At 51.1% G+C, this 24,937-nt stretch overlaps 9 protein-coding genes across 9 annotated transcripts; 5 read left to right on the top strand and 4 right to left on the bottom strand.

Moving 5' to 3' along the window:
• Positions 1–43: 43 nt before the first annotated feature.
• Positions 44–5,171, bottom strand: GT037_007234 (dna repair and recombination protein rad26; the record flags this gene model as incomplete). Its single annotated transcript, XM_038932281.1, has 3 exons — positions 44–1,076; positions 2,143–4,987; positions 5,036–5,171. 3 exons carry the CDS (start codon positions 5,169–5,171, stop codon positions 44–46), a joined length of 4,014 nt encoding a protein of 1,337 aa, XP_038784769.1.
• A 371-nt stretch (positions 5,172–5,542) lies between these two features.
• Positions 5,543–6,295, top strand: GT037_007233 (exosome complex exonuclease rrp41; the record flags this gene model as incomplete). The annotated part of the gene is made up of 1 exon (XM_038932280.1): positions 5,543–6,295. One exon carries the CDS (start codon positions 5,543–5,545, stop codon positions 6,293–6,295), a length of 753 nt encoding a protein of 250 aa, XP_038784768.1.
• Positions 6,296–8,603: 2,308 nt separating this feature from the next.
• Positions 8,604–10,508, top strand: GT037_007232 (glycoside hydrolase family 3 protein; the record flags this gene model as incomplete). Its single annotated transcript, XM_038932279.1, has 1 exon — positions 8,604–10,508. The coding sequence occupies one exon, from the start codon at positions 8,604–8,606 to the stop codon at positions 10,506–10,508; it is 1,905 nt and encodes a 634-aa protein (XP_038784767.1).
• A 716-nt stretch (positions 10,509–11,224) lies between these two features.
• GT037_007231 (uncharacterized protein) lies at positions 11,225–11,653 on the bottom strand (the record flags this gene model as incomplete). The annotated part of the gene is made up of 1 exon (XM_038932278.1): positions 11,225–11,653. One exon carries the CDS (start codon positions 11,651–11,653, stop codon positions 11,225–11,227), a length of 429 nt encoding a protein of 142 aa, XP_038784766.1.
• Positions 11,654–11,700: 47 nt separating this feature from the next.
• GT037_007230 (uncharacterized protein) lies at positions 11,701–12,438 on the bottom strand (the record flags this gene model as incomplete). Its single annotated transcript, XM_038932277.1, has 1 exon — positions 11,701–12,438. The coding sequence occupies one exon, from the start codon at positions 12,436–12,438 to the stop codon at positions 11,701–11,703; it is 738 nt and encodes a 245-aa protein (XP_038784765.1).
• Positions 12,439–13,462: 1,024 nt separating this feature from the next.
• Positions 13,463–14,240, top strand: GT037_007229 (uncharacterized protein; the record flags this gene model as incomplete). Its single annotated transcript, XM_038932276.1, has 3 exons — positions 13,463–13,660; positions 13,772–14,046; positions 14,099–14,240. The coding sequence occupies 3 exons, from the start codon at positions 13,463–13,465 to the stop codon at positions 14,238–14,240; spliced, it is 615 nt and encodes a 204-aa protein (XP_038784764.1).
• Positions 14,241–15,371: 1,131 nt separating this feature from the next.
• Positions 15,372–17,365, top strand: GT037_007228 (alcohol oxidase; the record flags this gene model as incomplete). Its single annotated transcript, XM_038932275.1, has 4 exons — positions 15,372–15,433; positions 15,520–15,856; positions 15,910–17,050; positions 17,106–17,365. 4 exons carry the CDS (start codon positions 15,372–15,374, stop codon positions 17,363–17,365), a joined length of 1,800 nt encoding a protein of 599 aa, XP_038784763.1.
• An 82-nt stretch (positions 17,366–17,447) lies between these two features.
• GT037_007226 (enth-domain-containing protein) lies at positions 17,448–24,354 on the bottom strand (the record flags this gene model as incomplete). Its single annotated transcript, XM_038932273.1, has 12 exons — positions 17,448–19,475; positions 19,647–19,683; positions 19,736–20,205; positions 20,260–20,291; positions 20,344–20,582; positions 20,634–20,811; positions 20,879–21,262; positions 22,642–23,887; positions 23,932–24,013; positions 24,059–24,107; positions 24,157–24,219; positions 24,273–24,354. 12 exons carry the CDS (start codon positions 24,352–24,354, stop codon positions 17,448–17,450), a joined length of 4,890 nt encoding a protein of 1,629 aa, XP_038784761.1.
• Positions 21,682–22,240, top strand: GT037_007227 (uncharacterized protein; the record flags this gene model as incomplete). The annotated part of the gene is made up of 2 exons (XM_038932274.1): positions 21,682–22,166; positions 22,216–22,240. The coding sequence occupies 2 exons, from the start codon at positions 21,682–21,684 to the stop codon at positions 22,238–22,240; spliced, it is 510 nt and encodes a 169-aa protein (XP_038784762.1).
• Positions 24,355–24,937: the final 583 nt, after the last annotated feature.

Genomic DNA, 24,937 nt, shown 5'->3' with positions numbered 1-24,937 from the left:
GACGGTGTAGCTGACGCATCTACAAGGTCGTTAAGATGACCTCTTACATTCTGCTCGCCTTCATTTTCTCTACCTCATGTACTCTTTTGATGATTTCCCTCAAACTACCCATCTTCATTCCAGCGCCCTCTCCCTCCCTTAGGATATCCTCCAAGGTACGAACATCCTGTTTTATTACTTTGCCTCCATGATGAAAAGCATTGAACTCCTCAAGCTTCACAGGCTTCACTCCCTCAACAAGTGGTGCAATGAGCTTCTCTGCAGCCCAACCCTTGATCAAGAATGATAGAATCCAACCAGTCCAACCAAAACGTGGCAGGGTCAGCAATTCTGCCTGTGCGCGGATCATAAGAGACCAAAGTTCGGTATTGGTGCGAAACTGTTCAAACGGCGTCCACTTGTCGACATGCCAAGTAATAAGGTGCAACAGGTGCAAAAATACGAGCCATGGCGGAACAAACGCCGGTATAGTCTGGATGCTTAGCTTGCCGTTGGCGTTGTAGATGGCTTCAAACTTCTTCACGAGCGGAGGCTGGGTGTTGAAGGCGAGAAATCCAGTCTTGGGTTCCAGGTGAGAGAATAATAAATCAGCGTTGGCAACTTTGTCTTTGTCTGCGGTTCTTGGTACGGAGATGCGAGTGGTCGGCTGGTGCGCAAGCATGCTTATGCCGGCGAACAGACGAGTAGGCGAGATGCGCATAGTGCTAGCGTAGTGCTCTTCGATACCCAGTCCAATGGCTGAGTAAATTGCAAAGCAATCTTTATTCTGCTTCTCATTTAAAAACTTGCCCACAGCACTAATTGTTACAATGCCGGCTTCTGAACGCGCAGTGTTTCCGTCCAGTGTGTCAAACACAAATACGAAGGTTTCTCCGCGGATTTCATCTAGAGACTCAGCTAGCCGATAGCCAGAAAAGGTGTAGACTTCGTTGTCTTTGTAGGAATAGAGGTGCTTAGGACCAGTGAAAGCTGATTTGCGTCCAGGGCGCACCAGGTAGGTAATGTCTGCGCCTGTTGACAGGTGGTAGCCTTGCGACAAGCCAACGGCACCGCAGCCAATAATAAGAATTCGTGGCCTTGACATTTGGTGAAAGTGTGTTGTGGTTACAAGTATGGTGTTCATTGACGAATACTCGTCCACTTAAATGTGTCTCAGAACGGTACTCATTTGTCCGTGAATCGCCCGGACGTATCCAATAGAGCAGGTCACCACATGACGAATATTCTTGCCTATTCGGGTCAGCCTACCTCTACTACCTTTGCATAATGAACCGACATAGTAGCAAAAGTTGTGAGATACCAGTAGCGTCCAGCGTCCTCAAATCTCACCACGCAATCTATTTGTCAACTCAGCCTGACGGGACAAGGATCGCGCAAGGAAGCACTCGCCCGTTACCAATTAGAATGATTATAAGTCGAACACAGGCAATGACACAGTGCTTCTACCGGTAATCTTCCTGCAATGCGCAGAAGGTTATGTGTCCAGCACAATGGCGCTCTTAGGTCTATCTAGGAGCAGGTCCGTAACTCATGTCACTATGCGCTTGGGTCAAAACCCTTTTTAGGATGAAAAAAGGTCGATCATCTGTGAGAGACCCCCGTCCCTGCTTTGAAATGAAGCGCTTACAAATGATTGCCGCGTGTTATGCCTCGTCTTAGGTAAGCAGCGGAGTCAATTCCTGGGCTTTTCTGCATCACCTAGTTCCATCGCCAATCATCGCAAACGCCGAGATATCTCCACCATGGCGCACGATTGCGAACAGGCCAAAGAGCGAATGTAAAACTTGGATTTCGCATGATGTTGGTGTGGACATTGTGCAGTGCGTGATGGCATTCTTCCACGGGTGACAGCCCAAAGAAGCGCGTTGTTGCACGATAGAGAAGACAAAGAAAACCTGGATGATATACTGAGTAGGCCGAGCATATCTGAAAACATGCTGGGTATTCAAATATCACCTCGACGTCCCCAAGTCCCCCATAATTTGCCTCCTCCTTCCACGATAAAACCTCTCCAACATCTTCCTCCTCTCTTCCTGGCTACTACTCTCAACCAGTAGCGCAAACTCGGCTGGGTCATCAAACCCCATACTCTCCGCCATACTGCAAAACTGCCTCTTCCTTACCTGCTCATTAGGTCTGTACCGGTAGTTGATCTTGAACTCTCCTTTCATCGCACTACCCGTGATATGAACGTCGTCGTCATCAGCCCCGGAATCTTCAAGATCGTTGGAATCATTCAGAGGGCTAGAGTGGTGCTGCGGTTGTGATTGAGACTGCGATTGCGTGCCCTGGAACACGCGTTCATTACCCAGATCAACATCGTTGCGCAGTTCCTGTGCGCGCTTGCCCAGCCTCGCTTCCATCTCGCTGCGACCAATAACCTCGGAATTTTCATGCGTGTACTGCACACCAGCTTTCGCTAAGATGGCGTTGATCGGATCCGGCCCATTCCTTTTCACGACCTTCTTTCCCCTGGCACTGGCACTTGCCAAAAACGAATCAGCAAACCTCTTGATACCGGCGATGTTAGCGTCGTCATCGAGGCCCAGATTCTTGTTGCTCAGAATGTCCTCGTCTTCGCTGTCAAATTGCGACTCGTCGACGTGGAAGTCGTAGGCATTGACACCGGCTTTTGACTCTGCAACGTTGGTCTTATGCATGATGTCGCGGAGAAGTACACTGTGTTCTTCGAATGTGAAGAGGTTTTCTAGACCGAATAACTCGCCTTTCTTGGTGGACTGGTCCATTACGCCTTTGAAGTAGCGGCGCTCTTCAGAGGCATTGTAGCCGATGTTGGCCTGTTGTTGCTTGTAAATCTGACGGGCATAAACTACTTCTTCGATCGTGCCGCTCGAGATTAGGCGAAAGACCTCGACATTGCGTGTTTGGCCGATACGGTAGGCGCGATCTTGGGCTTGAAGGTCATATGCTGGGTTCCAGTGTGGATCCATTACGACGACCTTGTTGGCAGAGGTGATGTTCAGACCAACGCCTCCCGCCTTGGTGCTGATTAGAAAGACAAATTGATTGGGATCTGCGTTGAAATCTGCGACTGCCTGAGAGCGATCTTCGTACTTCATGCTGCCGTCAAGGTACGAAAAGTTGTACTTCGTACCATCCACATCGAAAAGACCCCTGAGTAGCCTCAATAGGCGAACCGAGTGTGAGAAGATGAGGACTTTATCGCCATTTGAGTACCAGAAGTCGAGCAATCGCCGCAGCACCTTCCATTTTCCACAAAACTCTCGCTGGGATTGTCTCAAGATGTTGTCGCGGATCGCGTAGAGTTTCTTGTACGTGTCAGGACAAGCTATCTCAAGTGTTTGGAGATCTTTAGCTTGCTTCTCCTGGTTTTCGCTCGACATTGGTACTATCAAACCGAGGTGATTCGCAAGTTTCTGGAATGTGATCATGGCAGGGAAAATGTAATTTGACCACTTCTCACCTTCGAATTCGACATGACAGCAATATCCTCTACCCTTCTTAGATCCACAGTCGCATTCTTCTCGTGCAGTGCGTATCATCTCACACCTGTCACTCTCGAGAAATGTTCGGTATGCATCGGCCTGGGTCTCGGTGAGCTGGCAGAAGATGATGCGATCGCTCTTCTTCGGTAATTGATCAGCAATAAGCGTCTTCATACGCCGAAGAAAGACACTAGGTAGGATGTTATGAACCAGGTCTTGTGCCTTGCTTCGCGAATCGGCCAGCTGCGCATTGGTAGCATCGTGAGCCTGACCTAACTTCAAGGGCAGGCTGATCTTCTGTTTCCACTCTTGTGCTGAGCCATATGCACCAGGTCGTGCCCAGTTGAGGAGGTTCCAAATTTCTTCGTATTTGTTCTGAATAGCCGTGCCTGTCAGACCAATACGACACAACGCGTTGATCTTGTTCATCGCCTTGGTAATCTCAGCATTCTTACTTTTGACTTGATGGCACTCGTCAGCGATGACGCAGTCCCAGTCGATCATGTTAATCTCGCTCTCATGATTGCGGTATGTTGTATATGTCGTGATCATGATTTCGAGCGATCCCTTCGCTGCGGCGCCAAGGACGCCCTTTCTGTCGGCTATGTTGGAGCCGTGGTATCGAGAGACGTTCCACCAACCCCACTTTGATAGCTCATCTTCCCAGTTTTGCATAAGTGTACCCGGACATACGATGAGTACTCGCGGATACCATGGTTCTTCGGGTAAGCGACGAATCTTCCGCATACAGGCTGCATCGCGCTCAGTGCCCGTTTTACCGAACGCTGCTGTTAGAAATGCGATGACTTGGATGGTCTTGCCCAAGCCCATGTCGTCGCCAAGTATGGCACCTGTCTGCTTGACAAACTTGTCATGAAGGAACTGGACGCCTTCAACTTGGTAGTCGCGCAGCCATTGAGCAATGGGCCCGGGTATGGTACCATGCGACTGGCGAAGTTTGATGTCCTCTTTCTCTCGTTGCGGCAGGATATCCTTGTGAAGCAATGGCTTCTCTTCGGTGTCGGCAATATCGGACCAGTCAACCTTTCGATAGCTAGGAGGATATCGCAGGCCAGCTTCATGCAACTTCTTCAGTGACCGCTGTCGCGAGATGATATAATCAGGAATCGGGTCGTCCAGAAAAGTAGGCGTAGGACCTGCATCATCTCCCAAAGAGTCGGTGGTGAATCCCGTCGGACCATATCCCGTGTCTTTCTTTGGCGGAGCTTTTCGACCGACGATACTTGATGCAGCCGATGCTTTGCTCTTCTTTGCAGCACGAATCCTGTTGGTTTCGGCAGCGACGCGCTTACGGTTGTGAGTCCTGCGACCCTTGTACTGCTTGTAGGCAGCACCAGTGTCGAATTCATCAGCCAACAAATCAGCTTCTGAATCAGCATCGTCAGTACCAGAAGTAGATGTCTTTCTATTTCGTGACACCTCCGGCTTTCGTACGTCCTGTTCGTCATCTGTTGATTCTTCAGCTACCCTCTGCGACTGGGCCTGGCTTTGTGTGAGGACTATCAGATATCAGCATCTTGTCAAAGGTGTTCAAGGCATCGACTAACCGTCAATATACTGCGAAAGGTCAAGATCTTTGCGCAATGTTTCGATGATGTCAAGACCGTCATCCTCGTCCTCCCCACTCTCGCCAAAGGCTTTGATCGCTCTTTCGTGATGCTTGGACTTATCGCAAAATGACATGATGGATGAGGCGACCGGGGTTTGTTGAGCTAGTCACTGGCAGCAACGCTTGACCGAAATTGTATCACATCCTCGTGCACAGTCACGGTCCACGACGATTGCCGTGGAAAGATGCACGTGAGGTGGGAGTGAAAGGGAAGTCGGAAGGTGCCACTAAGCTGCACAAACGCGCTAACGCGCTCTCACGTGAAAGCGGGGCGAGACTAACAGAGCATCCCTGCAAGAACTTCCAGCCAAAATCTGGAGCTCGAGCCTTGACGTCTACATCATCGCGCGCAATTGCACGTTTACGAACATCCAAACCCAAATTTAAAGCCGAACCTCGTGTCGCGTAACAACCAATACCTCCCACATTCTACGAGATCGCCAAAATGCCGCTAGACACCAGCACCTACTCCCTCGCGCTCCTCCGCCTCGACGGCCGCCGCTGGAACGAACTCCGCCGCATCCATGCGCAAATCTCCACGCAAGCCGCCGCTGACGGGTCCTCGTACCTAGAAATGGGCAACACCAAGATCCTTGTATCCGTGACAGGCCCCGCAGAAGGCAAGCAAAGCGGGCAACGAGGGGGCGCCGACAAGCTCGCCAAAGTGGAAGTCGAAATCAATTTTGCTGGCTTCTCTGGTGTAGAGCGTAGGAAGAGGAAGAGTGACAAAAGGACGAGCGAGATGGAGCATTGTCTGAGGGAGGCCTTTGGAGGTGTGCTGTTGTTGCACCTTTACCCGCATTCGACAATCACGTTGAATGTGCACATCATCAGCCAGGACGGCAGTTTGTTAGCGGCGTGTATCAACGCGAGTACGCTGGCGCTTATCGACGCTGGAATACCAATGACAGATTATCTTGTGGCTTGTACGGCGGCAAGTTCGGCAAGTGCGAGCGCGGCAGACAATGCGAGTGCGGATGATCCGTTGTTAGATCTGAACAACCAGGAAGAACTAGAGTTGCCATTCCTAACAGTCGGAACATTGGGAGAGAGCGATAACGTTGCTGTTTGTGTCATGGAGAATAGGGTCAGAATGGAGAGGCTAGAGAGTATGTTGGCGGTGGGTATTGAGGGGTGCAAGAGGATGCGCACTATACTGGATGGTGTGGTCAAAGGATATGGCAAACGATTTGGTTGAAAGAGAGACAGGATGTAACGTCTACAGATTCCATCATCACCTAGCGACGTAGGGTATGATACCTGCGCTCGAGGGCCGGCGAAGGGAAAGCCTTACGGCCCAGTGTCAGAGAGCATCCAAACCACGGAGTAGCGTGCGCGACGGACGAGTTACGTCAGTTGCAGACCCATAGTGGGATGCGAAACTGTTCGAATATATCACGGAACAACAAGACTAGAAATGATGGATACAAAACCCACGTGGTTTGCGATGTTGGTTCTACTACAGTGGTTGTCGGAGCGCTATTACTGCTACTTGGATGACAGCATCTACCACAGCTTGGACTTACACGAAATGTCTTCGCACTTGACCAAGTCTTTCCTGTTGACATAGAAATACTAACATGCATCCCTTATAGTGATGCCTCCATTGCGAATATCGCGACCGGAATTGTCTTTGTTGTTTTACGTCGCACCTGCCTGCTATGGCTCGCTAACCCCACAATGACGCCCCAGGACCAGCACACCGGTAAGCACTAGATGACGACTTCTCGACAACGTCGCGTCGTTATACTTAGAGCGCACCCCCATCTCAAGAACAGGCGTCTTTAACAAGATCCTCGCCAAAGGTATCAGGCGAGAAGCAATTAGCTGGCAAAAGGCGCGGCGTGCGGCCAGGTCAACAGAGCATGCCAGCGATCACGTCATTCTCATTCCTATCGTATCTCTTCATCTCCACTCCTTTCTCCATCATCTCTCTGTCTTCGTCAGCTACTCCATCATGCATTCTTTTCTCCCAGCCCATCGTCTCGGGGGCCAGGCCCGAATTTCCAAGCATTTGCCAAGCAGCGTTTGGCCTGGACCGACATAGTGCGCTTTACCATTTCATCGGCATTGCGCGCGGCATATGGCATATGGGGTTGCTTTGGTGGTGTTGGCTCCTGCTGCATGGGCGTTCTCCGTGCGAGGTGTGATTTGTTCACGCTTGCGAGTCGAGCAGACGCTCCGAAGTAGTGGATACTTGCGCGTGCATGTACTGAGGCTGACTGCCTCACATCATCAAAATCTCGATGTTGTTGTGCGTGATGGGAACTCTTTAGTCCCTTACAATGGAAGACTGCGCAACTGACAAGGTAAGCAAAAGCCTATACCGTCACTAGAAACGTTCCGACTGTTTGCACCACCGCCGACCTCCAAGCTAACATTCAGCCGCATAAAGACAAGCTTTGATTATCAAAGCGCACGACAGGGGACAGCGTGTAAGATGACGACGTACAATCTGTATCGGTCTTCCCTGACCCGTTGAAATGAAAGCCAGGGAAGCGTTTGAGTCAAGACATACAAGAGCTAGCAGGAGTAGATACCTGGTTCTAGAATTGCTTTAGTGGTGCGCGGATGTGTACCGGAAAGCAGTGAGTACCTCCGCCATGGAATGGCGGTACGCTGGTATAGTTACAGTGCTAACAAAACTAGCCTTGCGATGGCGGAGACGGCGGGGGTGGCCTTGGTACCCTCATTGTACCGGAAGCACGGCTCAAGGAATTGGGCCGAGATACGAGATCAGTGCACCAAACATTGCGACGACATCGGATTTCTCACCGACGATTCAACTACGGCAAGGTACTGCTTGCGTCTTCTTCGCCTGCCTCGACCCAGCCCATATTTATCAAGAGCACACATCCTGAATCGATGATTGCTTTCGTGAAAACATCAATATCTCTCAACCGGCATGCGGCACACCCCCGTATCGGACGTTTTTCAAAAGCCGCCGGCACTATGAATTGTGGACATCGAGTCAGTGAGCATAGCGGGATGTGGAGTTACATGTCATTCCCCAGCATGCGCAATTTTTCACTTGCTCACATGACAACTAGACTACCAGCTCGAAAGGGTGTGTCGAACCGTTCGTTATATGTCATTAGTATCCGTAGCGTGGCCGTGCATCCAATCACCAATCTGCCGGACCAGCATTCGGCGGAAAATGGGGTGGTAGCTTCGGGGGCTTTACCCCGACCCACGTTTTCCCCACACTGCACTCCACACGCATCGTCTTGGCAATCGTCGGCTCCAACTTATGGCAATCTCGACTGTGCCAAGCCTAGAGGAAGGCTGGGAGTTAGCACATGTTCCAAGCCAACGGTCCATCCGAAGTTTCCCCAAGCAGACGCAAGACTTCATTTTCCCTCGGATGTGGCGCACATGATGGCGGAGCATCGTAACGGGGTGTGTGAAGTCAGAGTACAAATACCTGGTACACATCCGTATACTGAGTGGCCAGTAGCATCCGAATCCATCTTCCACCTTTTGCCTAAACTCACACATCCGGCAAGATGGTCGCTCGCAACCGCAGTCAGCGCAAGCTGAACACCTTCACAACGCTGTTCTTCGCTGCAACAGCAATGTCAACAGCCATCCGCACTCCGGTTTCAAGTCGTTCAACATACCCACGGATGACATCACGATCGACAGAAATGGACTCCGCACCATACCGGGATGCTTCGCTATCGGTGGATGAGCGTGTGGAGGACCTCATTCAACGCATGAACATGGAAGAGAAGGCCGGACAACTCTTCCAGCAAATCACCTTCCCAGGTCCCAATGGGACTGTGACGAACTCTAGTTCATCATCAATCCAAGGGTTGCACATGACACATTTCAACCTTAACAGTGCGATCACCGATGTACGCCAAACTGCACAATATTACAACAGTCTCCAGCAGCTGGCTTTGGACTCCAGGCTCGGTATCCCAATCACACTCTCCTCAGATCCTCGACACACATTCGTTGATGCCACTGGTAGTCAGATTGCGGCGATCAAGTTCTCGCAGTGGCCAGGTAGTTTAGGCTTGGCAGCAATCCGTGATGCTGAGCTCGTACACACCTTTGCGGATATCGCACGACAAGAGTACAAGGCTGTCGGTATCAGGTCTGCGCTGCATCCTCAAATCGATGTAGCAACCGAACCCAGATGGGCTAGGATCACCACCACGATGGGTGAGAACGCTACATTGACCGCTGAGCTTGTCGTTTCCTACATCAAGGGCTTCCACGGCCCTGGTGAATTTGGAAGGGACTCCGTCACCACCGTCTCCAAGCATTTCCCCGGAAGCGGACCCGTTCAGGATGGAGAGGACAGCCATTTCACCTACGGCAAGAATGCCACATATCCCGGAAACAACTTTGAAATGCACCTTATCCCCTTCAAGGCGGCCATCGCAGCAGGCGCGAGGCAGATGATGCCGTACTACTCGAGGCCCATGGGCACCAAGTACGAAGAGGTCGCTGCTGGAATGAACAAGGGTATCGTCACCGATCTTCTCCGCGGCGAACTCGGTTTCGACGGCATCGTCGTCAGTGATTGGGGTCTCATCACCGATGGCATCATCGCGGGACAAGACATGCCCGCTCGTGCCTGGGGTGCCGAGAACCTGACCGAACTCGAGCGTGCAGAGAAGATTCTAAACGCCGGCACCGACCAAATGGGCGGCGAGCAGCGGACCGACCTGGTTCTCGAGCTGGTGGAGAAGGGCATCATAAGCGAAGAGCGAATCGACATGTCAGTCCGCCGTCTCCTCCGCGAGAAGTTCATCCTCGGCCTCTTCGATAACCCCTTCGTCGATGTCGACGAAGCCGTCGCCAACGTTGGAAAACCAGAATGGGTCGCCGCTGGTTTCGAAGCCCAAAAGAAATCCATCACCCTCCTCACCAACAAAGACTGCACCCTTCCCCTCAAGGCTTCCGACTGCGAAAAGTCAAAGGCAAAGTTCTATGTCGAAGGTATCAACGCTACTTATCTTGAGAAGCGCGACTTGACCGTTGTCGCTACCCCCGAAGAAGCAGACTACGCCTTCCTCCGCCTAGCTGCGCCTTACGAGCCCCGCCCCGGCGGTTTCGAAAAGAACTACCACTCCGGCTCCCTGGAATACAACAGCACCGAGAAGGCGCGCCAAGCAGCCATCTACACCGCCGTGCCCACCATCGTCGACGTCTTCCTTGACCGTCCTGGTGCTTTCCCTGAGATCGCTGAGCAAGCGCAGGCACTCATGGTGAACTTTGGTACTAGCCCAGAAGCATTCCTGGATGTAGTCTTTGGCAAGGATGGCAGTGGTCCCGAGGGAATGTTGCCGTTTGATTTGCCGAGGAGTGACGAGGCTGTTGAGGCGTCCAAGGAGGATGTGCCGTTTGACACTGAGAACCCAGTGTTCAAGTTTGGTCACGGTCTTAGATATGAGTAAGAGAAGCGGTAGTCCAGACGATGCGACGACTCGATGAGGTTGTTGCGGCAGTCATGATAGATTAATTTTTTTTGATGATACCCAAAGTCTTTGTTTCTGGTATAGAGAGATGTGATACGCTTCGTGATTAGCTTATACTATGCCGGCTCGGGCTGCCGGTGTTGTACATGTGCTATAGCACAGTATAGATAAGCACTTTTGTGTCGTAAGCATCGCCCAGATTGTCTGGATACATTTGCAGTCAAGTGTAGGGGGAGAACTTGTTGAGGTGTGATCAAAAAGAGCTAAGCGGGCAGTGTGCTTGGCAAGCGAAACGCGTCTTCCCCGCCTGCCGCGTCGCGTTCCAGACAAACTTCGACACCACCCTCCAGCTTCAGCCAAGGACAGGAACCTCGCACCTGCACATCACGACAGCAATTAGCGTTCGACATTTCTTTTATCGAGTGTGCCGCGGTGCGCTCTCTATTCAAACATGATTGATAGTGATTCATGTGAACAGCATAGACACGCTATATGTCACAGCGAAGAAGCCAGATATCACCACGATCATTTGTCCAAAGACATTCAAGACTTTATGTTTTATGGTACGTCATGTCCCAAGGAAATCTATGAGCACTATTTTTCCGATCGTGTCCACACGCGACAGAGCTCCATCAGTTATGTCAGTGTCGCGCGTGCCTTCATCGAGACTATTCGATCATTCTGACAGTTCCTGTTTACCATATACCTGAATCTCGGGAAGTCAAGCTCTTCCATTCCTCATAGTCTAGGGTACCTTCCCTAGTACTGATGACTTCAAAACGAGCGTCTTTATGACGAGGACAAGCTGTGGCACGTTTGCGAAGTTCCTGAACCAGCAGCGCTTCACGAGCGCCGGAAAAGGCAAATTTAGCAAACATATCGTCGCGGCCGAAACAATGGAATCTTCCATCGAGTGAAACCCTCATGTGTAGCTGCACAGAACGCAGTGTTGGCGTCTTACCCAGTATGTCCACAAGACTTTTCACACTAGAACTGTTAAGAGGCTGATCTCGTAGGAAGAAATCCCTAATTGCGTTCCGGTCGGCACTGCCTAGCATCGAACCTATCGTCATATCCAACGTCAGGGTTTTCAATTTCTTACATTCTCCTAGCAGCTTGATCATGGCTCGATAATTTTGGTGTTCAGTGTCGACAGCGGTTCGATCTACGTTCAAGCCAGCAAGAGAGCTCCTACCAAGGGGACCAATCTTCTTGAGGAACTGACAGATGCCGAAAAAAGAGGACCCAGTTGGCCAAACTGTAGTTGGACCCTGGTATGGGACCAGAACAACTTCTGTACCTCTTGCCGGATTTGGTTGTTCAATGCGCCAACAACATGCAATACTGAAATACTACGGTCAACTCGAAGCTCGGCGAGATCCATCAGCGAATATTGCGAAGAACGAACAGGGGAGAATCGACCAGCGTTGCCAGTGATCTTCAAAACTCCAGCGGCATGATGATCGTTTTCGGCTCCCGGTTCAGTAATGTATCTTGGCGTTATGGAAGGAGGGTCGAAGAGGGCGAGTTCGTAAATCATGTCCCGGATCTGAGGCAAGTCCACGAAGGACTTTCTGAAGGACTCACTTTTGGCCTTGCTGGTAAGCATGAGCTCCGGTCGCTCACGTATAAAACTCTGGGCTTGGTCCCAAAGCTGTTTCTGGTGTTGCCCGCGCATCTTTGTGAAATGATCCTCCAGCTTGTCGACCATGTATGCCTTGTTTCCAATTCTACCTAGCCTCTGCACTTTCATTGCTTTTTGGAGGTCCACGTTTTTCATCGACTCGAAGTCTGGCATGCGGTTGGCTTTCAGTGCGGCAAATCTTTCGCGGGACTTGATGTAATCGACGTAATCCATTCCGGGTTCCGGCGGTGATCTATTTCCCGAAAACATGGTTCCTGACAACATGTTGAGGCCGACCATACTAAGATTCCGGGTGAGCGAACAAGCGTAAGGTGTCAGAAGCTCACGATATCTATGTTCTAAAAGAGAGGGTGACAATTGGAACGAGCAGAGTACACGCTGTGATTGTCCACAAAGCAGCACCAACACGTGGAGTGGATCATCACAAGATGCTCAAGGACTGACTGGGCCTTTTCCGAAGTAGTTGTGTTGGTACAACATCATGTTTGCTGTTCTACGCGGAATTCTCAGCAGGGAGAGACAATGGTTCTGGCCCCGCCAGGAAGCAGATTCATCTCCACTTGGACGCTAGAACACATTCTACTGCGGAGTACCAAATGATCTTCACGTAACTTTTGAGAAGAAAAACCCTCAGGCAAGGGTACAAGTCTGGAAGTTCATCCCAAGACGCTAGGAACGCGGAGTGCACGCGCGTACACTGGGTCGCTTGCTACATGTCACGTAAGTTGGTTCGTTGGTCACGCTGAAACACACATATTCCCTAACGACATGAAATGCGCTTGCTATTCCAACGCTGCAGCTCTATAAGTATATCTTTCTCAATCCTTCTTGTTGATTATCCGGTAACGCAAGCTATGCGTTTCTCCTGACATCTCCAATCGAGGTGACCGTCGTTTGCGACAGTCTTTCCCTCTCAATGTCCAAGGTGACTACCGCCTTCACCTTGCGGTCAGACTCTTCCGGAGCCATCTGTCGCATTCTGGTTTTTACTTCTCGATGTGGAGGATCGCTTGTCTTGGCGCTATATGGAGCGGCTTCTTCTGAGTATATAATCCTTTCTCCACCAACTCTCCATCTTTTCTTCCTTATATCTATAGCAACAACAGTATCGATTACCAAGAGCTTCTTTTCTGACCAGTATTCAGCCTACATCGTAAGTTTACTAGGTCATTTCTTCGAAGGCATCTTTGCTAACGCGCTCCATAGACTACAACTTTGACATCACGAACTGTATCGAAGCAAACAACTTCAGCGAACAATCGATCAACGAAGACCGCAAGCCTCTACGATGTCTAACAACACTACATCCACCAACGCGATTAAGTACAAGCCAGGTCGCGATCGCCCGACTGGCTACATCGTCAATGACTTCGAGGCTTTCGCGGACACCAGTCTAGTGACCTGTTGGCGTACCTACAAGGGAAAGGCCGCCAACTACAACCACGACAACGATGTTGCCACTGTTGTCAATGTCAGCAATGCAATTGTAAGTTCTCTTCATTTCTAGTTCGGTTCGATTCTTTCCAACACTACTTTGTCCCTCCTGCGCTTTCTCGTTCACTCAAGCAATTAGTTGGTTGCCACCAACACGCTGTAGGACCTGGTTGAGAACAACGAAAACGCCATGGATCAGATCATCTGGGGTATGACCCACCCAGAGGATGTTCATCCCGGCGTTGCATCCATCGTCGGAAACAATGCCCTCGTCGACCTGCTCATAGTTCGTCACTACAAGAAGTGGGGCGGCCTTGTTCTTCCCCCCCTTCAAGCAGCGCGAGGGCTACAACATGCTCACGAAGTTGTCGCCGATCAAGAGAAGAATCAAGGACTGCAGTGGAATGGTGGTCGCTCCCTGATGAAGTACCCGAACTGGTAAGACATGAGATCAAAACTTAATGGTGCGATATGAGACTGACATTCACAGGCGTGACACTCGTAGCAAAGCTCCACCTCCCGGCTTTCGAGCACCGGTGGCAGCTCCTACGACTGCTCTTAGTCCTCGCAGTGATGCTGGTCGCGGACGAGGCGGAAATCGCGGTCGTGGCGGGCTCGGTGGTGGCTCCTAGTCGCTATGGGATAGTAGAGAATCTTGAAACTTACATGATTTGGGACGCGACGGATTTTGCTTAGCAGGCACGACAGCAAGGCACGACTACAAGAATTTATACAACCGCTACCAACTCCGACAAGGTCTCAAGTACTTGGGTTCAAGTTAGAATGCCCCTGTAATTAAGGAACTGTACGACCGCATCGATAAATGGGACACGGAGAACGCGCCCGAGGCGATTCTAGAGGGGATGCCACAGTATAAGCTTAAACATTCATGTCTTCCCTTGCCGACTCTAGACACTTCGGATAGAATACAATGAAAACAACAGTACAATTACGTCATGATCTGGATACCTTAAAGCATTCTAAGGGATGTCTTAGCGTAGTATATTCCTCTCCGTAGATTGATGTATACTTCGAGAGTGCTCGACATCTACCCCTTGATGGATTGGAAACTTAGGATGAACGACGACAACAGCCTTGCACTGCACGTCTCGATACTCAAACCCAACTAAAGTGTTCCTCGCTGAGCTATCGATATATTCTTCCCAGCATGTTAGGTCGATGTAACTGGTATAGCCCCTTGCCTTCGGGTACACGGGTTTACCCCGCAACGCACGCGCCCGCAGGGCCAACAGCGATCCGACCGTACATCAACTTAGAGAACACGACGTCCCAACCACCTCCCTCTGATTCGTCGATCACCCACACTACCCCAGTTCTACGTGGTCTTGCTTCTTCCTAGACGCCCCCAAAGCTGCGCTAGACCCAAACCTAAAATGCTACGTGATCGACCTATCCGGACTGATTCCGCTACTCCAAGTAAAACCCTGCATACAGGTGGTGAGAACAGTATGCGCGAATGATCGTAGAGACACGAATCACGAATTGCAGCTGCTGATTTGGCTCGTTGAATGAGTCTTCGCGGGATTGGCGTATTCAAGCGCGTTAGCTGACATGCAGTAGCCTTTCATGCTGGCCCATCCTGCGACGTGGCGGTACATCCGGTCCCGTTACCATGCAGTGCGGCTCTGTTCCGTGGCCTTTATATCTAGGCTGACTGACCATTTGGCAAAGTTATATATGCTTTGGCCTCGTTCGGGAGACCGAGAACTGGACCGCCTCTCTGAACACTCACCATCACAGCCATGTCTCTTGAACGCGTCGACTCAGTTGACCCTACGGAGGTCTACGACTACATCATCTGCGGGTAATTCAACCTCACTGAGAGAACGCTGCGCATCGCTCTCAGCCGATTATCCTTTGAGTAAACAAATGCTAATCGACAATCACTAGTGGCGGCACTTCAGGCTGCGTAATTGCAGGTCGTCTTGCCGAGGACCTCAATGCCAAGATTCTCGTCCTAGAAGCTGGGCCCGACAATGCTGATCTAGAGAATGTGCATATGGCGGGAGGGTGGAGCAAGAACTTCGACAGCGAGACAGATTGGAATATCGTGACCGAGCCCATGCCCAAGGTTGATAACCGACAGGTCAAAGTCAGCAGAGGACGCTTCCTCGGAGGTTCGAGTGGCGTCAATGGTACGCTATGTATTCGTGGCACAAAGCAAGATTACGATGATTGGGAGATGGATGAATGGACCGGAGATAAAATGTTCGAGTATATGAAGAAGGTTCGTTATTGAAGGCTAGAACGGCTGTAGCATGGAAGCTAACTTTGATACAGGCCGAGACTTTCCACGAGAAGGGCTGGCATAAAGCTGATATGTCGGTTCATGGGACGTCAGGACCTCTTCACACCGAGCCTCACGATCTAGCGCCTATTTCTGAACGTGTCAGAGAGAGTCTTGTCGACCAAGGCCTTCCTTACCACGCCGACATGTTTTCAACAGGAGAGACATCTCATGGATGCGGAGACGTACCACGAACAGTGCATCAGGGTATCCGGAGTACCGCCGCAGACTTCATCACCAAGGGCTATCGACGGGAAAATATCACTATCAAGACCGAAGTGACTGTCAACAAACTGCTCTTCAACAAGGATTCCGAGGATCTCACGGCAACAGGCGTCGCAACGATATCCAAGAACGGCAAAAAGATCGATTACCAAGCGAGAAAAGAAGTGATTGTCGCAGCAGGCGCATATTGTAGTCCACCAATCTTAATGCGCTCCGGCCTTGGACCAAAAGAACAGCTGGAAAAACATGGAATCGAGTGCCTCGTTGATCTCCCCGGTGTTGGCGGAAACCTAATGGACCACGTTCTCTGCTTCATCTTCTACGAAGTCTCCGAACCAAACCTGACGAATGACCACCTCGCATACCACGATAACGCCATAGCCTCAACCTACGCCCTCTACCAAGAAAAGAAGACTGGAATTCTCTCTACTTTCCCTTTTGGTATATTCGGCTACGCCCGCCTTGACGAGCGCCTCCAAGACTCGCCCTTGTGGGTCAACGCGCCCCGACAGTCAGGCCGCGACCCTATGGGTCTCACGCCCTCACAACCAAACATCGAGTTCTGGAACACGGAACTATATGGTGGGCCAAAGCAATATGAAGACTTCCCTATTGACCACAAACACGCTTTCGCCATGTGTGCGTTGTTGTTCAACCAGCATAGTAGGGGGAGTGTGACGCTCAAGTCTTCTGATCCGATGGAGAACCCGATTGTCGACCATGCCTACCTAGAAGACCCACTGGACATGCTGGTCATGAGCGAGGCATGTCGATTTGCGAACGAAATCATCATGAAAGGCAAGGGAACGAAGGATGTTATCAAGGGCAGTTGGCCGGAGGGTTTGGCACATCATGGGTTCGAGACTAGGGAAGAGTGGGAGCCGCATGTTAGGGAACACGCTACGACTTGTGAGTTGTCATTACAGTCTTGATACGTGATTTGAGGACTGATATCCATCCCTAGGTTACCATGCTTCCGGCACCTGCGCAATGGGCAAATCGGATGACCCGAATGCCGTCCTCGATTCTCGCCTTCGCGTCCGAGGTGTTCGCAACCTGCGTGTCGCGGATGTGTCTTCTATCCCCAAGGTGAACAACGGACATACGCAGATGGTGGCGTATGGCATCGGAGAGGGAGCAGCAGAGATGATCAAAGAAGATGCTCGAGATGGCGGGAATCACTTCTTGAAGCTTACGGATGATATCAAAAGTATGGCGGTTTAATGGTCATTGTGTTCGGCGGCTACATGAGTGTATTTTTGATGGGTCCACGCCGATAGTGTATCGGCAGAAGTTGTACTCTAATCTATATCTTTCGTTCTTGAACTTCCATGACAGAAGACGTACGCCCGCGTGTAGTCTGTACAATCCTCCTCGCCTCGTTCCTATCTCTAGCGTCATCTGTTTTGCCTTTCTTCACGTCCTTCTTCACCTCTGTATTTCTCGCATCATCAACCACTCGTTCGTATCCCCAAACCAAACCCCCAATAACAACACAAACCATCAGAATCAGGTCAACAATGTGTATCCCCCACCACCAATGTTGCACACCCACACCACACGAGCTAAACTCAAAAACCCACTCCCCCTTCTCTTCCTCGAACCACGCAGACAGGAAACCAGCATAGCCAGAGTACTCGCCCATCATACTGCGGAGCGTAATCTCGCGGATATGGGGCGCGTCGTTAATAGACGTGCATTCGTCATCTGCATGGATATCATAAGGACGATTTGGGAAGCGCTGGGCGCGCCATTTGGGCGGTGGAGGTGGTTCGGAAGCCGGTTCCAGAGTAGGCTCTGGTGAAGATTCAGATGTTGATTCTTCCTGAGTGGGGTCGGTCTCGGTTTGGATAGCGGTATCGGTATCGGTATCGTTGGCAGCTACAAAGTTAATATCGACCCCATCGATATCCATCGAAGTGGCAATCATGGTGTCGTTCGCGGTGCTAGTTGGCCAATATGCTTCCTCCCTTTTCACGTTCGCCACCTGACATGTGTCCTGCACGCCGGGCTGCCTAATCCAGTGCATAACATCACAACCAGCGTGATCATGTCCATTAACGATAATACCCCTTCTGCCCTTGCCTCCACCCTCTGCATCTTTATTTGAACTCATGCCAAACATTCCTTCCAAGACGATCTTACTAGCGTGATCAGACAGCATATTCTGTTCCTTCAATCCTTGGCCTCCCTCAAAGAAATCGAAGTATGGAGAATCGACGCAGATACCAGCTTCCTTTTCGAGCGGAATATGTGTGAGGAGGATGGTAGCGTGCGTTTTGTCGGCGACAGGCAGGGAGGAGGTAATGATGTGGTTGATGAAGGAGTAGGTTTCTGTCTGGAGGTCCGAGGACCAGGCGGGGGTGTCTAAGTTCATCGAGTTGAGGATTACAAGGCGGAGGGTTGGTGGTCTGGCAGCGTCTTTTGTAGATGAAGATGGGTCGGGAGGTTGGTCTGGGTCGGTTGGATCGGTTTTGTTTGAGCGCGATTCGTCTGGCAGTGTGAACCAGATATCCCAGTTCGAACTTCCAAATGCCTTCTCAAAGCGTTCGATGCGCGATTCGTCGATGTCACCGGCGTAGCCAACGTCATGGTTTCCGACGATGTTTATGACGCGCTTCTGCCAGTCTTTATCTGCACCGAGTACTTCTGTTGTACCACCCCACAGCGGCTTCCTCTCCTTCTTCTTCTCTTCCTCTTCTACCACGTCTTTTCCCTCGCCTTCTTGTTCTTGTGATGCTTCTGCTGACGGCAGCTCCGTGTTTTCACTCCCGATCGCGCCAAAGATAACATCAGGTACCTTCTCCAATCCCCTCATAACAACGTTCCAATACCGACCTGCTCTTTTCGTGAACTCGCCATCTGTGACCCACTGACTGCCCAGCAAATCACCCAAAACACTGATGTGCGTGGGTTCAGTCCACCATGTTAAACTTCTGACTATATGCGCAAGATACCAGTCATTGCCCCAAAGATCCACCGCTTTCCTCTTTCCCTCTAGCCACTTTCCAGCATCTTTTACAACACCTCGTGCTGCTTGGTCTAGAACATGTCGTTTCGCTGTGTAATTGGCGGCATCGCGTACATTCGGTACGAGGTTCTCGATCGACGGGAAGACGAGCGCATTCGGATCCGGAAGCGAGGAATCACCCTCAAGCTGGGGATCACCGAGAGAGAGTAGACGGAACGGTGCGACGGCTTGCGCGTGCGTAGACGAGGGTTTAGGAAAGGCGCAGCCGTGGAAAACAGGGTACAAGTATAGCCATGTTGTGCCGATCAAGGCTATCGGTAATAGCAGCAAGGCGACGCGGAAGAGAAAGCGAGAGAGCTGCATCTATGCCATCTATGCATGACGGAAAGGAGACGATGATGTTTTCACATGCTGGCGCGTGGAGAGAGCGTGTCTTGGCCGCGGAGATGAATATGCAGGGGTCGTGGTGTGGCCAATGGTGTTCGCGCGTTTGCGGAGCCATGGCAGAGCGGGGCAGGCATTTTGGCAATACACTTGGGCATCTTCCAGGAGCAGCTTCAAGCATAGACACCTTGATAAATGTTATGTCTCATTTTGATTTCTGAAATATCCTATGCCACCACCGTATCTTGCTTTTCGAGCCTTGACCACGAGTTTCGTTGGACTGGTCTTCTGCGTTCTTACGCAGGATGACCCTAAAGGGATTGTGTTCTCTCAATGGCATGATGGGAGATTTTCCGTAATAATACTCTTCGATCTGATCGTACAAGTCCGGGTTTTCCAGAGCACGCCGCTCGTATTCTTGTGTATCGCCAGCACTCGACAAACCCGCCGATTTATAGCGCTCCGGATCAACCGTAGACTGTGGTGGATCAATTCCAGTCCAGTCTCGCACGTTCTCAGCGTTGAGGATATGAACGCGAATGACTGTCGGAGTCTCTGCCCAAGAGCTCTGAGTCTCTTCTTCTTTACATGCTTCGGGCTGCCAGATACGGTCGCCCGGTTTTAAGATCATCTTATGACTTGCGAAAAACGCTGGTAGGCATCCGGATCCTCCTCCAGTCATTCTCTCAACCAGGTGAACGGCTGTCCCCTAAACAACCTTAGCTTATGCGAGATCTCAAATGTGGGATGTGGGGAACGTTACCTCCGCGATACCATTGCTGCTCAGAGTAGTGTCTTCGGAAAAACGTCAGCATAATGACTTTCTTCTCAAACCTAAGAGACTCACCGTCCTCTAGCTGCTTTCCACGAAACACGATCCTTTGCACATTTTTGGGTACACCCATTTCATGTTCTATTCTTGATTTGAGCTGGTCAACTGTAGTCACATCATTGATCGGAATATTGACCTCTTCCATATCCCGTATCGTGACAATGATCCCAGCCTGGTTCAACACATCTTTTGGTGTTCTGATGGCGAGCGATAAATCATCCACGAGGAGTTCGTCACTTGAGTTTATCTGAGATCTCATCACACTTAATACGACGGGATCAAAGTTGTAGTACATGTCCAGTTACCTTCTAGAAGCAGGTGCTGCAACGAATTGTCGAACACATCCCGGAGAATCGGAATCGGGTAATCCATCGAGGTAATGGCGCCAGCCAACAATACAGTGTGCCTTTCTGGAGGTATGCGATCCGACTGTTACATTGAACTTTCGACTGGAGCCAAAATCGACGTACATAGCTTCGTCATCTAGTCATTTCAGACTTGCTTCAACTTGTACTCTCAATGTACGCCGAGACAGCCGAAATTCGCTCACCTCGCATAGCAATGAACCACCCTCCAGCGTCCAAGATTGATCTGGGAAGACCACGGTACTTCTTGACATCGTACAACAGGTAGGGTCCCAGATCTGGGGCGTAAAACTTCTCGTCGTTGTCGGGAACCTTGCAAGTACGTCGAAAGCCCAGTACGATTTGACCATATCCTGCCATGGTAGCAGAAAGGTGGGTGCATCTACCAGTCAAGCGATCCGTTCTAGCAGGCGCGATGGCTAGTTGTGCCATGTCGTTCCAGACACTGCCACAACCACGAGCAGATACGTGCAGTCTTCCAACAAGAGGGTGATTGTCCTGAGAGAAAAGCGAGCACGGGTAGTGTATGAGGGTAGCTGACTGATCTGCTTTATCTATGCCAGTTCTACCTAAGGAAAATACTACTGGTGGTTATGCAATTCGTGAACCTGCTCAGCTGCAATCTGATGGCCAGTGAGAGGGTTTTCAATCTGAGATGCAGGCGCCCAACCTTCCTCAGCCGCACTTTTGTGACGTGTCAAGCTGACTCAAGCAATCTCTGCCATTCCGATGACGCCACGAGATTCTGATCCATGTTGGTCCGCATATCATAGCGATCTTCGCAGCAGGGCACTTGATCGAGAACGGACCTATGCCGCCAGATTTCCTCTCGGGATCTCACCTCGCACTGAAAGCCGATGATACGATATTCAACATGGAGTTTCGAAAACTGGTTATGATTTCATCAAAGCGTGCCAACAGCTTCATCACCACAGCTGATGCGAGCTTCTAAGTTTCCAACCCTCGATTGATTCAAAACCGGTATCAGATGGTTACCAAGCCGAACAACATCACCTGCTGTGGTGACAGCGGACTATCCGTAGCAGCAAATGTCATCGGCATCTTGACTTTTGTTCTCGGCGCGGTTTTGACCTACTTCGCATATTTATCTCTTTCTTTCAAAGCTCTAAAAGATATACAAATGATTCGTGAGGATCACCAACGATGGTGTTTTGAGATGGATACGATCACCCTTCATTGTCAAAAACAGCACGGCCAAGAGAACCCTACTTTCTCGCGCTATACTCGACAATTGCAGGCAGGACTAGATCGCTTCAATAGAGTTTCAGAGTTCATGGAACATGATCTCAACAGTCTACCAGAGTTCGATACGCAGAACGAAACCCCACACATCTTCCAAATCCGACGTCGCGTGCTCTGGGCTTTCAGGCGTCAAAAAGCTGTTGAGCATTATGATCAACTGTTCAAGATCAAAAGTGAGGTGCACTCAATGTTTGTCTCCTACACGACCGAGTAAGTCGCCCAAGCTATTGTTTCCTCATGTTCCTTCTAACATGTATAGACGGATTCTGGACGGAAAAGTATGAGGCGGAAGCACATCCTGTTGCCGTAGAGAGCTTCGCCTGTTTCAGTTGCAGCCATTCACTCCGTAGTCGGATCTATTTTGGAGACTGTAATGAACGAGTGCAGGATTGTACAAGTTGTAAGAAGAGAGATGATCGCTTTGTTTCCACATGCTGCACGCGCCAACGATTTAGTAGGGCCAGCAGCACAGCCAATGAGAGCTCCGCATTTGCGGAGAAACATCACAGCTCCCATTGCGTTCATCAGACATACGGGAAATTCGTATATCGTCTATTACGCTCTCTTCATTCTCACATCATACGCCACTTTTGTATCCATATTCCAAACCAAGTAAAAAAGCGCATGGCATACTATTTGCCCTCCCTTCTCCCACCAACTTAACCAAGCAAATCCCCCAGCGCACCACCAGGCTTAGATCCCGACTGAGGTGCTTGTGCAGCAGGTGTACTGGGAGTAGAAGCCGGCGCACCCCAAAGCCCCTGACTAGTCTTCTGCTTGGCCAAGTCACCCATAGTGACCTTCTGCGTTGGTGTACCTGCCTTCTTCGGCGCAACACCACCAAGCAAGCTCGCAAATGCATCACCACCAGCTTTCTTGGGGGCACCACCGCCGATACCACCGCCGATGCGTCCACCGGGCGACATTACAGAAGGCGTGGATGACGCTGATTGAGGCGCAGGCTGAGGCACGGAAGTGAAGTAATTGGGACCCGAGGCTTGGTAGCCTGAGGGCTGGGGTGGAGGTTGCGAGAAAGAAGAGGTCATGGAGGGGGGTGCGCTCATTTTGTTTGCAGCAGGCGGTGGTGAAACCGTTGCGAGCAAGTTGCTGAAGTTGTTGTTCTGGGCTGAGGACTGGGCTGTCGGTGCGGCGAATTGAGTTGACGAGGTGATAGTAGATGTCGACGCAGGAGAGACGATGTTGTAGGCTGGTGCGGCTGGCTTGGATGCAGGTGCTGCTGGAGCTGCAGACTGGAAGTCGTCGAAATCATCGTCGTCGCCGAAGTCGTCGCTTGGAGCAGCAACGGGCTGCTTTCCTGCTGAGGTCGACATGGGCGCAGGCTCGTCGTCAAAAGCGAGCAAGTCGACAACGGGCTCTGGTGCTTTCGGCTTAGGCTCCTCCTTCTTCGGTTCTTTCTTCGCGTGCGTGGTTGTGGGTTCTCTCCGCCGTGCTGGTGCTGGGCTAGCACTTTCGCCCTCGTCATACTCGTCGTACTCGTCGAACTTGTCGCGTCGCTGTTGTGTGTCCGCGAAGCCAGATTGGTTGCCTCCAAAGCCACCGCCGTCGCCGTAGACCTCTCCTCTGTAGCCACCATAGTCTGCCTGCTCACTGCCAAACCCTCCGTACCTGCTACCACCCCCGCTACCGCTTCCTGAGAAGCCACCCATGCCGATGCCGGCTCCGCCCTCGACACCACCAAACTTGTTTCGGTTCGCTCGCGCCTTCTTGCGCTCGGTGCGGATGCGGTCGACGTCGCTAAGAAGTTCGGCGAGCTCCTTGGCGCGGTTGCGTACGTTGATGCCCTGGTCTTTGCCGTTCTGGTCGATGAAGTGGAATTGTCGTAGCATCTTGAGGAGCGAGACGTGAGAGCGCGCATCGTCAATGACTCGTTCTGAACCGTTCTTGATCAGGTATTCGAGGAGTTGCAGGGCCTGGCTTGTTAGCGATGCTGGCGACAAGGAGAGCGCCCAAGTACCTTGTAGATCTGTCTCCATTCTTCCGAAGCCTTCTCTGTGAAGCGCTTGTAGATCATGGGCATGATCTCGTTCAGCAGTTGGCTAATTTGTTAGCCATGATCCGCCAGGTCCCCGGGCATTGCCTACTAGTTGAAGGTTCCATTGGCAATCTCCTGTAGCATGGTCGATGATGCACCTGGCCGCCTGTCAGCTGCATTCTTCGCGAGACGCCAGGCTCGGCTTACCCCATGGCTCATTGTTTGTTGCCTCGCGGACCTTGGCCTCCATCTCTGTGTAGTTCATCACCGCTACGAAGCGCGTTAGCATTGGCCAGCTGGCTTCACCCTTCCCCTCAGCATACCATTTTGGGCCTTGCGGAATCCCGCCTTGAGGTCGTAGAGCGTGAGATTGCTCACTTGATCCTTTAAGCTATTGAAATCCATGGCTGTAGACTTGTGGCGCGTCGGTCTGGCAATATGGTAACGTGAGTGTACTGGAGTCGGGGCGGCAGCTGTCGACCACGGTCTCGGGAGCGGACCACCGAGGGCGAATTGCAAAGGTCGTTGAGAGGGAACTACTATGCGTTTGCGCCAGAGGTGTCCCGGTCACGCGAAATATAATCGGGAAGACTGCAAAGATGTCCGCTTACAAGAATGTTTACCTTGTCGCGAGCCATGCTCATGGTACATGGTAAACGGCGATGGCGGCCCAGCGCTCACGTGATCGAAGCTCGGGCCTTTCCAAGCTATCCAGATATCTATGATTCTCAGTGAAATAACACGCCCTGGGGAGATGCACGACTTGACATACGAAAAGTGAAATGTGTTAATGGTGTCGCGCACCTTGTCTAGAAGTACCGGTAGTGAAGATGAATTATCTCTGTCGTAGTCATGTATACAGCCCTCGATTGATGCGAGCAATGGAGCGCCGGATCGGGGAACGCGCTAGACTCGTGCACAAGCTCGAGGTATCCAAAGTTTTCCGTCTGGTCATCCATCCGACCCTTCAACTGCTACCTCGTGTCGG

This window comes from Alternaria burnsii, assembly GCF_013036055.1.
Source record: "Alternaria burnsii strain CBS107.38 chromosome Unknown 715, whole genome shotgun sequence".
NCBI classification, from domain to species: Eukaryota; Fungi; Ascomycota; class Dothideomycetes; order Pleosporales; family Pleosporaceae; genus Alternaria; species Alternaria burnsii.
Note: the sequence above shows the minus strand (reverse complement) of the source record. Positions and strands in the feature narration are given on the sequence as shown.